The 14,374-nt window shown below is 41.5% G+C and overlaps 1 protein-coding gene across 2 annotated transcripts; it reads left to right on the top strand.

Moving 5' to 3' along the window:
• Positions 1-14,361, top strand: kdm2ab (lysine (K)-specific demethylase 2Ab). Of its 2 annotated transcripts, XM_008283615.1 has the most exons (23): positions 1-188; positions 619-659; positions 2,088-2,226; positions 2,478-2,556; positions 2,690-2,736; positions 3,258-3,436; positions 3,737-3,843; positions 3,997-4,090; positions 4,719-4,872; positions 5,001-5,116; positions 6,983-7,109; positions 7,239-7,513; positions 7,628-7,705; positions 8,048-8,308; positions 8,436-8,564; positions 8,709-8,795; positions 8,946-9,170; positions 9,606-9,635; positions 9,903-10,951; positions 11,670-11,833; positions 12,056-12,202; positions 12,420-12,635; positions 12,762-14,361. In XM_008283615.1, the coding sequence occupies exons 2-23, from the start codon at positions 624-626 to the stop codon at positions 12,941-12,943; spliced, it is 3,921 nt and encodes a 1,306-aa protein (XP_008281837.1). In that variant the 5' UTR covers positions 1-188; positions 619-623; the 3' UTR covers positions 12,944-14,361. The 2 variants fall into 2 exon arrangements, with proteins under 2 accessions (XP_008281837.1, XP_008281838.1); XM_008283616.1 differs by lacking the exons at positions 1-188; positions 619-659; positions 2,088-2,226; positions 2,478-2,556 and adding an exon at positions 425-430 and having other exon boundaries at positions 2,711-2,736.
• The last annotated feature ends 13 nt before the right edge of the window (positions 14,362-14,374 follow it).

Below are 14,374 nucleotides of genomic sequence, written 5' to 3'. Positions count from 1 at the left end.
TTCAGACCAGCTGAAAATGGCGGCTCGGAGCGTCGAATCGTTCTAACTTTATCGCACAATAATAAACATAACAGTATACACAGCTGTTATCACATAACATGGGGAGAAACTTTACTGAGAGGCTCCAGACGCTGTAGTTGGGGAACGTTACTTTGACCACTACGTCTAAAAGGAGTTAAAACGCAGAGGTAATGATAAAGAAGCTTACAACTGCCGTATACAGGCTAACGCCAGCTAGCTAGCTAGCGTCAACGATAGCCGACGACTCATGAAAGGGATTGTGAACTGAGCTAGTTTACTGTAGCTGTTAAATCGCGTTACTGGATAGACGCATTGGTCGTGAATATTCCTGTTAAAATGCAGTCGCTCTTATCGGCACTTGTCTTCGTGCAATGACGCCGTAGCAACGTATATGTCTGTAATTTTGTGTGTGATGCTAACCTTAGCTTGCTGGCTAAAGCAACACTGTTGGCTAACGTTAGCGGGGCTATTTCGGTAGGCTCTGCTCTGAGAGAGGTGTGTTTCTGTCAGACAGGATTTAAAACACACCGAAACATTTCAGCAGACACTGGGTTATTGGTTAGTGCAACTTAACGCGAAACTTTGCTTCTCTTGTAGAGATTATGGATGATCCTCATACGCGATACAGCAAACGCCTGGTAAGTAACTTAACCAAACTGTTACCTCCAAGAACCACTTGTTTTATGTTTACAGTGCGACTGAGGGGAGATTTTCATCCTACTTGTGTGTTTGCATTTTAACCAACGCGAGGCAGTTTAATGTAAATGGTGGTGTTTGACTGGAAAGGCCCGCTTTCCTTTAGCACACTGTGTCACGGCAGTGGTCCTCTCTGTTTTGTGTGCCACAATAATAACGGCAATGAACCTGTCTAAAGACTGGGTTCAAGAGAGGGTCAAGTCCACTGTCTAACGTGACAGCATTTGTGCTGTGACCTTGCTTCACCTCCTTACAATCGTTTCCTCCTTGCTGTAAAGTAATAAAGCTTCCAGACTACAGTGTTTACTCAAAACAGTATCGATACCAGTGGTTTGTGGAGGCAGTGGATCATAAAATTAGTATAAAATGTGTTGTGATTTATTTAATAAGGATTTTTTTCCATTGTTGATTAAACTAAATTAATGGACTCGCCATAACTTAATTAAAACATACATTAAATGGTTGTATTTGTAGCTTAGAAAGTCTATTTTATGGCTTTATTGCTTTATATGAAAGCAACAGCATAGACTTCTTTAATATTGTTAAATTGGCTTGGTTGCAAATTAAAGGGTATGGTGCAGCCCCGTATTAGAAAAGTAGGAAGAGTTTAGATAATACTACATTTGTGATAAAGGGATGGGGGTGGGGTGATCCTGAGAGCAGGGGTGTTGTGCTTTATCCATCTGTCTGCTGCATAGGGTGAATGGCTGGAGGGGGGGTAAAAGGGGGCGGGGGGCAATGTGTAGAAGATTAACCCCCTACTATTGTTTGTTTCCCCACATTAACTTATTAGCATGCTTGGTGACTGATCAGTTTGGGGTTGATTTATTGTGAGTGTTATCCATGTCTAAGGTGAAAACATTAATTCTGTCACTGATGCCAGTTTTAGTTCCTTTAACTGCTGAGATATACGGGACATCTCCCACGGGTGGTACCGCCTGTCTAAGCCATTAGACTCCAGTAACACTTTAAAAATACATTAAGCAATGTTGCAAAGGCTTCTTGAATTTTTGCGTTTACATATGTTAAATTCAAAAGCTTGGTTGTGTTTCAAGGTCAGGCCCTGTGTGGTATTTGTATTTCTTCATATCAGGGTTAATTGTCCAAAAAAATTATGGATGATACTTGTTTTTTTCTTAGTTGTTAATGAATTATAGCACTCTTTTGAGAATTAAGAACTTTATTGGGTTTTCCTGTACGTCTGTTTAATAGTGTGATTGTGACATTAGCATTGCTGTCTGGCTGAGAAACTGCTATAACCCAACTTTTTATGACACTGAAGTACTATCAGTGTAGTAAAATTTCCAGTGTCTCTCCCTGCTCTTTACAAATCATATTGCTCATATCTAAAAACCTTCTTATGTCTTCAGCGTACAGGTACGCGGCGCCGCTACCAGGATGATGGAATCTCAGATGATGAAATTGAAGGGAAACGAATGTTTGACCTGGATGAGAAGTTGGAATGTGGGAGGTTTGGCTCTGACTTGGTCAAACACATGGATGGAAAAGGTAAGATTTCAGCTTGTATATAAAGAGATTTCTTTAATATTATTTCAACAAAGCTATACTTGACAGTGTCTAATGCCATGTATGATAAGACAAACTACTTTTACTCTGTGCTTCGTTGCATGATTCTAAGAATTTTAACACTGTGTTAATGAGATGAAAGTGCCTCTAATTAAGTTTAGTTGTTTCACTCTGAGGTTGTCTTCCCAAGTTGTTTTGTTTCTAACTGCATCATCATGTGTGTCTTCTTCTAGATTTTACCTTTGAATACATACAGAGGGAAGGGCTCAGGGACCCCATCATCTTTGAGAGAGCTGATGGCCTTGGCATACAGTAAGACATTTATTTTTATTGTTTATTCTCATAGCACATTTTAAAATCATGACAGATGCCATTGAACATGTTTGAATGTGTATGTACAGAAAAGAAAAGGAGAAAAATACAAAGAATTACCTCTCTCTTGCAGAATGCCAGACTCTGATTTTAGTGTGAGTGATGTCAAGTTGTTTGTTGGTAAGTTCCTATTTTATGCCTTTTCAAGTTAAATGGCTTTACTGTTTGTACACAAAATGTGACATGCCAGCAGTCTGCCGCTGGTAGAGTAGGACCAATGACTCAGTTGGATCGGTTGGCCTATTCACCATATTGGTGACTTTATCAGCTGATAATTTAGAAGAAATTGCAGAACAGAAATCCTAATCCGTGGGGATTTAGAAACAATAACACCATTACATACTTTGTCCACAAAAAACGATAAATAAATTAAGATTAATAAGTCTAAGATATCTGTGCCAGGATTGTTTATTCCTGTGTTTTATGTTAAATATAGTTATTGTCAGCTGGTATGTTGTCATCATTGTTTTTTTCTTAACTCCCAGATATCAGAAATTTGTATCAGGCTCAGTCAGACCACAGTTCATAGGCATATTGATTAGACATAGTGATAATTACACAGATTAACTATTTTTTAGGGCATTGAATTTAGATTTGGTTCAGTGATCTCAGTTTTTCAACACTTTATAATTGTCCTACAGGTAGTCGACGCATTGTAGATGTTATGGATGTGAACACCCAGAAGGGAATTGAGATGTCAATGGCTCAGTGGCGACGCTACTATGAGACTCCTCCATCAGAAAGAGAAAAACTCTACAATGTCATCAGCCTGGAGTTCAGCCACACGAGGCTCGAGAATCTAGTCAAGCGGCCGGCTTCGGTGAGAATGCATGCAACTACACAAGTCGAAGCTTTACAGCAACCAATGTGTAAATGTAGATAATGTCCTTTTAGAACTTTTACAGGCACTAGTACATGTTACAGAACATGTAAATCACAAAAAAAAAGCAAATAACTAGAAAATCCTAGTTTGCGTAATGCGGAAAGACCAGCTAGTTTTGTGTTTGCTGCTGTGATGACTTTAGAGCATTGGCTTGTTTGGAGTAATAACATTTTGTCTACATACAGAAAGTGGTAGCAGTTATCAGAAATAATCCTGTGTTTTATGTGTGTTTCACAGGTGGATCTTATTGACTGGGTGGACAACATGTGGCCCCGCCATCTCAAGGAGAGACAGAGAGACTCAACTAATGCCATTATAGACATGCATTACCCCAAAGTACAAAAGTGAGTGAACTAGACATCTCAGTAACATGTAACATTTGCTTTGCTATAGTTAAGATTCAATACTGAAACCATCATCTATATCATTTGCAAAGTCTCTTCATGTTTATATCTAAAATTCATACTTTATTTTCCCAACGTCCCAACCTCTCCCAGGTACTGTCTCATGAGTGTGCAGGGCTGCTTCACAGATTTCCACATTGACTTTGGAGGCACTTCAGTCTGGTACCACATTCTGCGAGGAGGAAAGGTCAGTCTCAGTGTCACGCCACATAAGAGCCAGTTTCCACCTGGCCATTACAAGCACCCAAGGTGGAAAGTGAGGAACAACCATTTATTTCAGTGCAGCTGTCAGAATAAATCTAAGTGTGGTCTTAGGCTAACACTCCATCGTACTTTTTCACTTCCTCTAAACATCCCTTAAATGCAAATGCAAATTAGTGCCTTGAGCATTTTTATGGTTACATTCCAGTTCCTTTTTATTGCTTGCACGTTTCCCTCAGTTGTGCTATTTGGAGGAGGGAATTGAGGAAACGCGTCTTTAGAAAATATAGATTTTCTTTTTGATGTTAGCCAAGATGTTTTAGGACAATTCTAAAATATGTCACATACAACATTAGTTTCAATGCATGACAATTTTCAGGTTTACCTGTCATGGAATGGAAATGATAACAGACAGTGTGAATGTGTTCACCTTTGAGATACATCAGGCTTCTCTCCTCTCTCTCTGACTGTATTATTATTCATGATACAATTACATGTAAAATAACTGATCGTGAAGAGAATAATCACTCTGATGAATCAGAACGTTTACGTATGGTGTTTTGGGTTAATCAGACCTCGAGTCGACATAAACTTACTCTCTGTGTGCCCTGCAGGTGTTCTGGCTGATTCCACCCACACCACAGAACCTGGAGATGTATGAGAACTGGGTTTTATCAGGAAAACAGGGCGACATCTTCTTGGGGGACAAGTGTCATGACTGTCAGAGGATAGAGCTGAAGCAGGGATATACCTTCATAATCCCATCAGGTCTGTTGCTTTAATATAGCAGTGACACTTTCACACACAGTTAAATGCACTCTCTACCCTTACCTATGAACCCTTCCACACACTTGACCATTACATTCCTCTAGCATCCTGTGTCTCATGTGTTGTAGGGTGGATCCATGCTGTGTACACCCCGGAGGACACATTGGTGTTTGGGGGGAACTTTCTCCATAGCTTTAACATCCCTATGCAGCTCAACATCTACAACATTGAGGATCGCACACGGGTGAGCAGCACCTTCATTCACTATTAACATTTTGTGTTACTACTGTATAAGCCCACCTGACACACATTGATGATTGTTTCAGATTTTATGCAAGGGAAAATTCCGTCATGTGGAAATGACTTACGATGGAAAGACTGTGATGACAGAAATATTTCTCAAAAGTCTGACTTTTAAATTTAAGAATGTTTAACCCCTGGTAGTTATTTTGTTTCTAATACCAAATCCACTGAAAACTAAGGATAATAAAAAAAAAGACAATCTGATTCCGGTGCTCTCTTTTTTTTCTTGATTTAAAAAAAAAACAACAACAACAACAACAAACAAAAAAAAACTCACAGAGGTTCTACTTACAGAGTAGGACCTGTTAGGCTAAGTTTTATGTAAGGTAACAAGAGACTAGAAGTTGTTGGGGCACTGAAAACTGAATCACACCCTACTGTAACTAGATTATTCACAGCTAATGACAACACCAAAATTTTCAAACAATTTTAGACACACAAAGAAAGGCTGCACGATTACACCTGAGTAATTATATAATGCAGTTTGTGTCTGAGTAGATTCTTAGCCATTCAGGTCATTGTAATCATGGTAGCTTCAGTACAAAAGCAACTGAACTTCTCTATTTCATCCAAGAGACTTCTTCAATTACACTTGTCTAGTCACCTACAGCTCACATGACTAATGGCTCATTATTGACCCAGGACTCAAGGTTTACGTGGTTGTAAAACTAAGTATCCCAACAACAATGACAATAAATGTGGAGCAGCCAATTTACACAACAATGGATAGAAAGCTGCCCAGTCAGGGGTGACTCAAGATATTCATGGTGGTGAAACTCTTTGAAGAGAGATCTCAGCACTACATTCTGGTGTTGTAGATCCCCCTACTCTGTTTAGAGATAGCTAGACCAGGGTCGTCAATGGGCTGTTGACCATGTAGCTGAAGGGGACTTTAAATGTCTGAAGCTCCTCATCAGACAGTTATAGCTAAATGCGCCTCTTGGATGAGAGGTGAAATGTATTCAAGAAGTTGAGAGAAAAGTCCAGTTGCTTTTTGCTCAAACTCCAAGAATAAGGGAGTTTAAGTAGTCCTGGTATAATGTATATCTCCTGTTTCTTTGGTGTGACAGCTGGAGTTTTTAGTCAGACCTAAGACCAATTCATGGTTTCTGCGTCCACATACACAGGCCATTTGGCAGATTGTAGACACGGCTCTGTTCGTACTTCAATTCAGACTTTGGGCTTCCTCTGATGAAAGCATGTACAAACAAAGCTCTCTCGAAGTCCAGCAGTCACTACTTTAATTATAGCTATTTTCATGATGAATTATAAAAGTGTGGATGACCAACAATCTCCTCATACAGTCTCCTCATAACAAACATTTTTTTTAAAATGTTTTTTTTACAGTCAGCACACTTGAAATGCAGTTGATCTGTGCAGTCACAAAATTTGGACTGCATGTGAATAACGACATTTATGTCAGGTGGAGTCTTGCGGAAAGCAGAAATTACCTGCTAAGCAGTAACACAAAATCAAGCCATTTCCAGAAAATACAACAGTCGTTTGAGACAACTCTGTTTATTTTTTTTAATTTAATTTAATTAAAAAAAAAAATTTTGCTGACACATGTCTAGCTGTGCTTGACAACAACACAGGCAAGTGTTTAACTTGCAACTGAGCTCACACCATGTTATCACCACTTCTTCCTGTGCAAGTTGTGACACATGCTTCTTATGGAGAAGAATTCCTGGGAAGCAGAAACACATGTATTTATGTGTAAAAGCCATAAAATAACTGCGGACACAGTATATACTTTAAACAGCAATACATCATTATTAAACAGTCTTTTTTTGTGCTTCTCCTCTAGGTGCCAGCAAAGTTCCGCTACCCATTTTACTATGAGATGTGCTGGTATGTCCTGGAAAGATACCTCTACTGTCTTACCAACATCTCCCACCTCACCCCTGAGTTCCAAAAATACTCTCTTGGCATAGGTAAGAATGAATCAGCAGGAGGCAACGTTGCTATCATCATTTTTTTTTTTTTAAACTATTTCTCACACAGACAAATGAATCAGTTGACACCGACATGAACATCAACCACTACACTTTTTTTCTTTTCAGGGCTGACTAGGGCTGACCTTGAAACCAGTGAGAACAACGGGAATGGCACCTCCAACGGATTTGAGAGTGACGCTGAAAATGAGGAGATCAAAGTAAAGGAAGAAGAAGTGAAAGAAGAACAGGCAGATCAAGTTCTCACACCTCAGCACGTGCTGACCCCCTTTGAGCTGGAGGGACTGTGGAACCTCATAGGGAAGCTGGAGGAGCTGCCGTCCCACAAAAAGTGTGTCCCTGTGGGGATTAGGAATGCTGCAGCACTGCTTGAGGACATGAAGGTAGGTGTTGCCAACATTCCTTATACAGAACTCTCACCGGTTACACTTTACTGAAACAGATATTTTACTTTTTTGTCTTCCTGCTTTCTGCCCCCCTCTCAACTTTTTCTTCAGGCTGTTCTGAAGGAGCGTGCCAGTGACAACCACAAGCTAGCCTACACTGGAGAGCCTATTGTCAAATGGCCTAAAAGGGTGAGCAGAGAGTAACTTCTAGCTTATTTTCAGCTATGTGGGAGTACCTAAGGACATAGCCCTGTGCAGATGTGATGATATCTGTTTGTAAGCAGATGTAGTGCATTTAGAATAAGTGCTTCAGTTAACTTTAACCTTATTTCTTGTTGTATTATTCTTGTAGTACACTGACTGTTAGTCAGATGGAATATATGGTATTGTTTGTAATGTTTAAATACCATATATTATTGAAGTAAATCGTTGTAAATGGTTAAGCATATTCATGGCTATAATGTGTTTGCAGGACAGGATCCTAACAATCTTTCTCTCTCTCTCTCCTGCTGATCTCCTTTTTTTTTACAGCCATCATGGTACCAGCCACCCACACCCCCTCCACCTGTTCTTTACCGTCCTCGCTTGGCCCCACCCCTCCACAAGCCTGTGGGTCAGAGGCCCAACAAACACACTTCCATCTCTGCCCTGAGGCGCAGACGAGTGAGATGCAAGCGCTGTGCTGCTTGCTGCAGGAAGGAGTGTGGCAACTGCCAATACTGCTATGACATGAGGAAGTTTGGTGGGCCTGGACGCATGAAGAAGGGCTGTATGATGAGACAGTGTCTAGCGGTAAGACATCATAACCATGACCGTATTTATATATGTAGCACCAAATAATGCTATCCATCTTTATCTGACCATTTTCTGTATCGACATTAGATCTAAAAATGTCCATACTGTTTTGTCCCTCCTCCAGCCTGCCCTGCCGAACACAGCACGATGTGCCATATGTGGAGAGGGAGAATTGGATGAATCAAATCCCAGTACTTACTCCCTCATGGAGTGCACTGTCTGTTCGCAGATAACCCATCGTCAGTGCGTTAAGGTGTGCCTGCCTTAGGTGTCATGAGAGTGTGATTTAAATATATTACACAGTTACTGCATTGGTTGTTTTGCTGTCGGCAAAGTTGTATTTGTAGGTCAGATTTGGTCACTGCTATTTCAGACTTCTAACTGTTCTCTGTTTCAGGAACCTGGTGAGGGGAAGATCAATCAGGACTTACCCAGCTGCTGGGAATGTCCTAAATGTTGCCAAGGCAAAGACTCAGGATCAGAGGTACTAAATGACAAATCTTCTTATTGCCTCAGTTTCTGTCTGTTGTTGTTCTCAGGACACGTTTTTCCTCGCACAGTTTCGTAATCACTGACTTGCAGTTGCGCTGTGGGTAATGTTAAAACCCAAATTAACATTACACCCATTTATCAGTCTTCCAGCGATGAGGAAAGTGGAGAGTCAGAGAGCTCAGCCTCATTGCCACAGTCCAAACTTGCATACCGGGAAGGCATCGGTGTAGTTGACGGAGCCAGAGGAGGGCGACGTAGCAGATCCCCAGTCAGACCCACAGCACCACCACCTTCCCAGAAACTACTACTGCAGCATCAACAGAACCGCAAAAGAGCAAGTGCACTGGAGCTCAGACTTAAAAAGAGGGTAAACTGGAGATGCTTTGAGTGTTTTGAATTTTCTAGTGTTTTTAATGACCCAGAGCACGTAGTGACAAAATGTTTGTTGGCTTGTGGGGAAAAAGATATTGATTTGTAGTTTTTCAACAATTCATCATGCATGTTTGTCCTAACAAGTAAAAGAAATCTAAATATTCTAAAATTCAGCCAGCACAACTGTACAATATCTATACAGAGTGCCCTTTTTTCCATATATACATTTATTTTTAGCTGTTTAAGTCACTAAAGATTTTAAAATTTTAGCATTACCTTGATGAAACTTATCGTCACCTGTAACGTGATTTGGCAGGTGCTACACAAAGTAATTGGCACCTACTCAGTCAACAGTAGATAAAAACTTATCTACGCTTGACTTTTCTTTATTTCATGTTTAATTTTTTGTCCCCTTTTGTGTCTATTGCAGATAAAACTGGAGCGGAGCAAAATCTTAGCAGTAAGCACTACACTTATTACCAATGTAATTCTGTATTGCATTTAAATAATTCCACGATTGATATGTAGTATTACTCCATGCACCTTGATTTGTCATATTTGCATTTCAATGAGATTGGAGTTTATAAAACATACATTTAGCACTGTGTATTTAAGATCAATGTATTTGTGATACAACTTTAAGCTGTAAAACGCAAGCTAATAGTAATTAGCACTGGATTTTATGTTTGAAACACGTGTTTTTTTTTTTCCTTTTTCCTTGAAATAGAAACAGTGTTCTCTAGACCGTTCCACCAGGCTGCTGGGCTCCAGGATGCTATCCAGGCTGCGCTCTCCAACGAGCAGACTACCTCAGGGCAGAGGCCGGGGCTCCACCTGGCCGAGTGGCGCTCCTTATCACAACACTCCAAGAGGGACTGGATCCTTCGAGCAGCAGCAGTCTTCCCTTGGTCTGGTACTTGAGCCCAAAGGAGAGCCTCGCAGAGGGAGAGGTAGAGGTGTGAGGCTGCGGGGAGGAGGAGCAGGAAGGGGCATCAGAGGTGGTAGAAGCCATGCAGAGTTGGAGGAGGAGAGTGAGGACAGCAGCAGCAGCAGCACCAACAGCAGCAGCAGTGACGATGACGAGGAAGAGGAGAGTGTGCAGAACAGTGGGAGGGGAGGGGATAAAGAGAACCAGCCGCAGTCGAGGCGAGGAGGACAAGCAGCCAAAGAAAGAGCAGAAGAAGGGAGCGAGGTGTCCAACCAAAACGGTGCAGAGGAGGAAGAGGAAGAGGAGGAGGAGGAGCTGGAGCAGGACAGTCAAACAGGGGACAAAGATGGAACATATCTTAAAGTGACACTCCAAAGGCCAACCAGGGCCAGGCGGGACCCATCAGCCATTGTTCCCAAATTAGAGGCTATCGCCCCTCAAACTGCCACTTCCACAATACACAACCAGACCAGAGCCCTTGTCAGACCCCCCATTAGAAATCGAGGCCCCTGTCCTGATCAGCACTCAAATAGGCACACACCACCACACACCCGCAGCGGACACACTGACTCTCGTGCTTCTCACCCAGAAAGACTGGAGGCCTCTAAAAGAACGAGACTGAGCAGGCCGGCTAAACTGAGCAATGGCGCTTCCTCTTCTTCAACATCGGAGCTTCCCCATCTCCGCATCCCTCTTTCTGCCCTGCAGGAAGGAGGGGGTGAGGCAGACAGGGAGAGCGTTGGAAATGGCCCGGGCTGCGAGAGGGAGGTGTGGGTGTCTGTCTTCCGCTACCTAAGTAGAGCAGATCTCTGCGTTTGCATGGCCGTCTGCAAGAACTGGTACAAATGGTAAGACCTCTGAACTGGTGTGTTTATTCAAAAAGGTCTGATGCTGAAAAATCTCTCATTAAGCCTTTAATCTCTCCTCATTCACAAGTGCTATGGAAAACATGCAAACAGGATTATCATTTCTGTCCCTTCTGCCCTGTAAAGTAACAAACATCACTGGCAGGGGATCACACCAACTGTAGCTAATTCACATTAATTCTATAAAGGCTGAAATATTACAACTTGGTTGTTCCCCTGCTAATGTATCCTCTGCAGCTGTTGTCTGTTTTCAGCCAAAGATTGTTTGTGAGCGAAAGGACACATCATGTCTTAACATCAGTGGACTGTATGCTTTGTAGTTTAGCTGATTGGTGGCAGTTCTCCAGTGAAATTATGGAGCTGATTGCTTTATCATATCAACATTTTAATATGATCAACTTAATAGCCCTGAATCAGTTCCTTTTGAGTAAGTACTTTAGACATTTTTGAACTAGATACTTTTACCTGTAAAAAGGTGTAAAAAGGTAGTATTCTCCAAATTACTCCAAATTATTTTAATTTGACTAATTGATTTAATACCGGATTTGAATGTATTAATATGCAATCAAACTCCCAGTCCCTAACTTTAAATGGTTTATTGATATACAGTAGTGTGTAGTGTCAGTGGGTTATATCTGTGAAAATAGATAACTAGATGAAAGGCTGTGTCCTTGATGTGCTTGATGTACTGTGTATACAGGTGTTTAGACAAGCGGCTTTGGGCGCGGATTGACCTGAGCATCAAGCGCACCGTTACTCCTCAGGCCCTGACAGGCATCATAAAGAGACAGCCAGTCACACTTGATCTCTCCTGGACCAACATCTCCAAAAAACAGCTCAACTGGCTTGTTGGCCGCCTGCCTGGTACACACACACACACACACGCACACACACGCACACACACAATCACTCACTTACTTCAACATGATTTTTATTCAATTTCAAAATGGCCAATATTCTACTTGGAAATAAATGCCACAGCATTAATACACAGTGAATCCTATAAGCTGATGCAATCAAAAGGTACATTTCTTTTATAAAAACGTATTTATGACATTAAACTCTGTATTCAAATTCATTTTGCAGGGCTGAAGGATCTGATGCTGGCAGGTTGCTCCTGGTCGTCTATTTCAGCTCTTTGCTCCTCTGGTTGCCCTCTCCTCCGTTCTCTGGACCTGCGGTATGCAGACGGGGTCAAAGACTCTCAGATCAGGGATCTTGTCACCCCTCCAGGTTAGGAAATCGTGAACTCAGATGGTTCAGATCGATGGCAAGATATGCATATTGTCATTTGTTAGTTTATACAGTAATTAAATGAATTCATGTTATTTTTCTCTGCTTTCTACTTCTTGCTTTTCTTTTTCTTTTTCTCATGTTTTACCCTTTCCTCATCAAACTCCTGCTAATTCTTTGCATTTGTTTTCTTTCATCAATGATACCTCTGGTCCAGGCTGTGACAATCGCAGCCAGTTAAGGACCATGCAGTGTTTGCGACTAGCAGGCCTGGACATCAGTGACTCCACTCTGCGTCTGGTGATCCGCCATATGCCCCATTTAACAAAACTGGATCTCTCCCACTGCAACAGCCTCACCGACAACTCCATCAATCTGCTTACTGCAGTGGGCTCGTCCACCCGAAACACACTTGCAGAACTCAACCTGGGAGGTGAGAGATTGTTGGAAACAGCTAATGGGCGAGACACTCATTTTCAGAAACGAAGAACATGCACATGCACACACACTGCATAAGTTAATTTTCACCAGAATGTAAGTGTCTGTGTTTCTTTCCCAGGCTGCAGTAAACTAACAGACGTGTGTCTGAAGTATCTCCGCCGCCTCTCTTGCATCTCGCTGCTCGACCTGCGAGGCTGTAAAGGCGTCTCCCGCAAGGCCTGTGAGGCCTTCATCTCCGAGCTGTCAGTCAACACGCTCTACTGCCTATCAGATGAAAAACTGATCCAGCGGATATCCTAAGCGCCTGCCTTCTCCCACTGCTGAGGCAAATCGAGATGCAAAAGCAATGGAGAGTGGATCCTGATGAGAATCTGGGCGACTCAATGGACACAGAGGCAGAGAAGCTCACATGCACCTGTGTCATGTAAAAGGAGGGGTGGGGTCTAAACTGGGGGGGCTTACTCACTCACTGGTGTTGGGAAAGGGTTGTCACAGCTGGAACAATGCTTCTTTTCAATTCATTTTTTTCCCATGTATCCAAAAAAAAAAAAAAAAGGACTCAGGAGCTTTTATGCTGTTTTTTTTTTTGACTTATTTTTTTTTTGTGGAAAAAGCACGTCTTTTGTTTTTATGTCGGGAGCGGGAAAACATGGGCAATTAATAAGCTGTATTAGACTGCACATCCTGGGGAAAACAAAAGTCCTCAACTCGTTTTTGGACAGATGCCAGGCTTGACTCCCATCACAAGCTCCTCCATCGAGCGAGAGATAAGCAAAGACTTTGAGTTTCATCCTTGGGATATAACTGCATTGTTCTATTTGGCTGATACCCCTTAAATTCTTATTTATCGTGTTACGCATTTGAACTTGCTTGATTTCAGCTGCATTTGGGTGCTTCAAGTAGATGGATTTTTTTTTTTTTTGTCAGGGAGAAAGTATTGTTTGATAATTTATGCTTCGTGCACAACAGCTATGCGTTGAGATTTCTTAAGACAACTGAAGGTGAAAGAACTTTCGCCGCAGACGAGCTACTGGAATGGCCTGTGTCACTGGCTTCGTAAGTCACTGGATGCATCAGAGGTCCAGTGGGTTACTTGGTAAGTATACATGAACATTGATGGCGTAGGAAGGTTAACGGACTGTGAGTAGGCAATCAACATGGCAACAAGACCTCACCCCAATAAAGGGCAGGTTGCATTAGGTGTAGGGGATAAACCAAGGATGAAGTGTCAGATAAATGGTGCATTTTCAAACAACAGTTAGACTTCAGGTGCTATTATTTCCAAACTCCTCTTGCTTTGTTTTTGTACAGAGACAACATTTAGAGCAAAAATATTCTAGGTGAAACTGCTCCCCACCCCCTCTTTGATACACTTTTTCTTTTCATGGATGAAAATGTGATTACTTTTCACTTGACTTTGTCAGATCCATTGTAGAGATGTATAATTTTGTTCGGGGGTTTGCTCAGTTCTTTGTTCCCTTACAGTGTTATGGCTCTGTTTTAAAGGTCTCCTCCCAGACTGCTGTCCTGGCCATATCCCTTAAAATGAATATAAGTATATAAATATATACTTTTGTGTAAATGTGTTGTTTTTGTTTTTTTCCTCTTTTAGATTATTAAAACGGGAATCCTGTAGCATTGTAATTATTTTCAGAAGCCTTTTTTTCACTATGTTATTTGTGTTATTTTTAAAGAAAAATAAAAAATGTTAAACAATGGGTAGCTGTCATG

This window comes from Stegastes partitus, unplaced genomic scaffold, assembly GCF_000690725.1.
Source record: "Stegastes partitus isolate 25-593 unplaced genomic scaffold, Stegastes_partitus-1.0.2 Scaffold321, whole genome shotgun sequence".
In the NCBI taxonomy this organism is placed as follows: domain Eukaryota; kingdom Metazoa; phylum Chordata; class Actinopteri; family Pomacentridae; genus Stegastes; species Stegastes partitus.
The sequence above is the reverse complement of the archived record's forward strand: the minus strand, read 5'-3'. Positions and strand labels throughout refer to the sequence as shown.

What these genes read in the sequence shown, in the direction of transcription:
- kdm2ab (XM_008283615.1), top strand. Translation starts at nt 624, where the DNA reads ATGGATGATCCTCATACGCGATACAGCAAACGCCTG. An exon ending in TGATGTCAAGTTGTTTGTTG is followed by an intron (nt 2,737 to 3,257) that starts GTAAGTTCCTAT and finishes ATTGTCCTACAG; the next exon opens with GTAGTCGACGCATTGTAGAT. An exon ending in CCCATCGTCAGTGCGTTAAG is followed by an intron (nt 8,565 to 8,708) that starts GTGTGCCTGCCT and finishes TCTCTGTTTCAG; the next exon opens with GAACCTGGTGAGGGGAAGAT.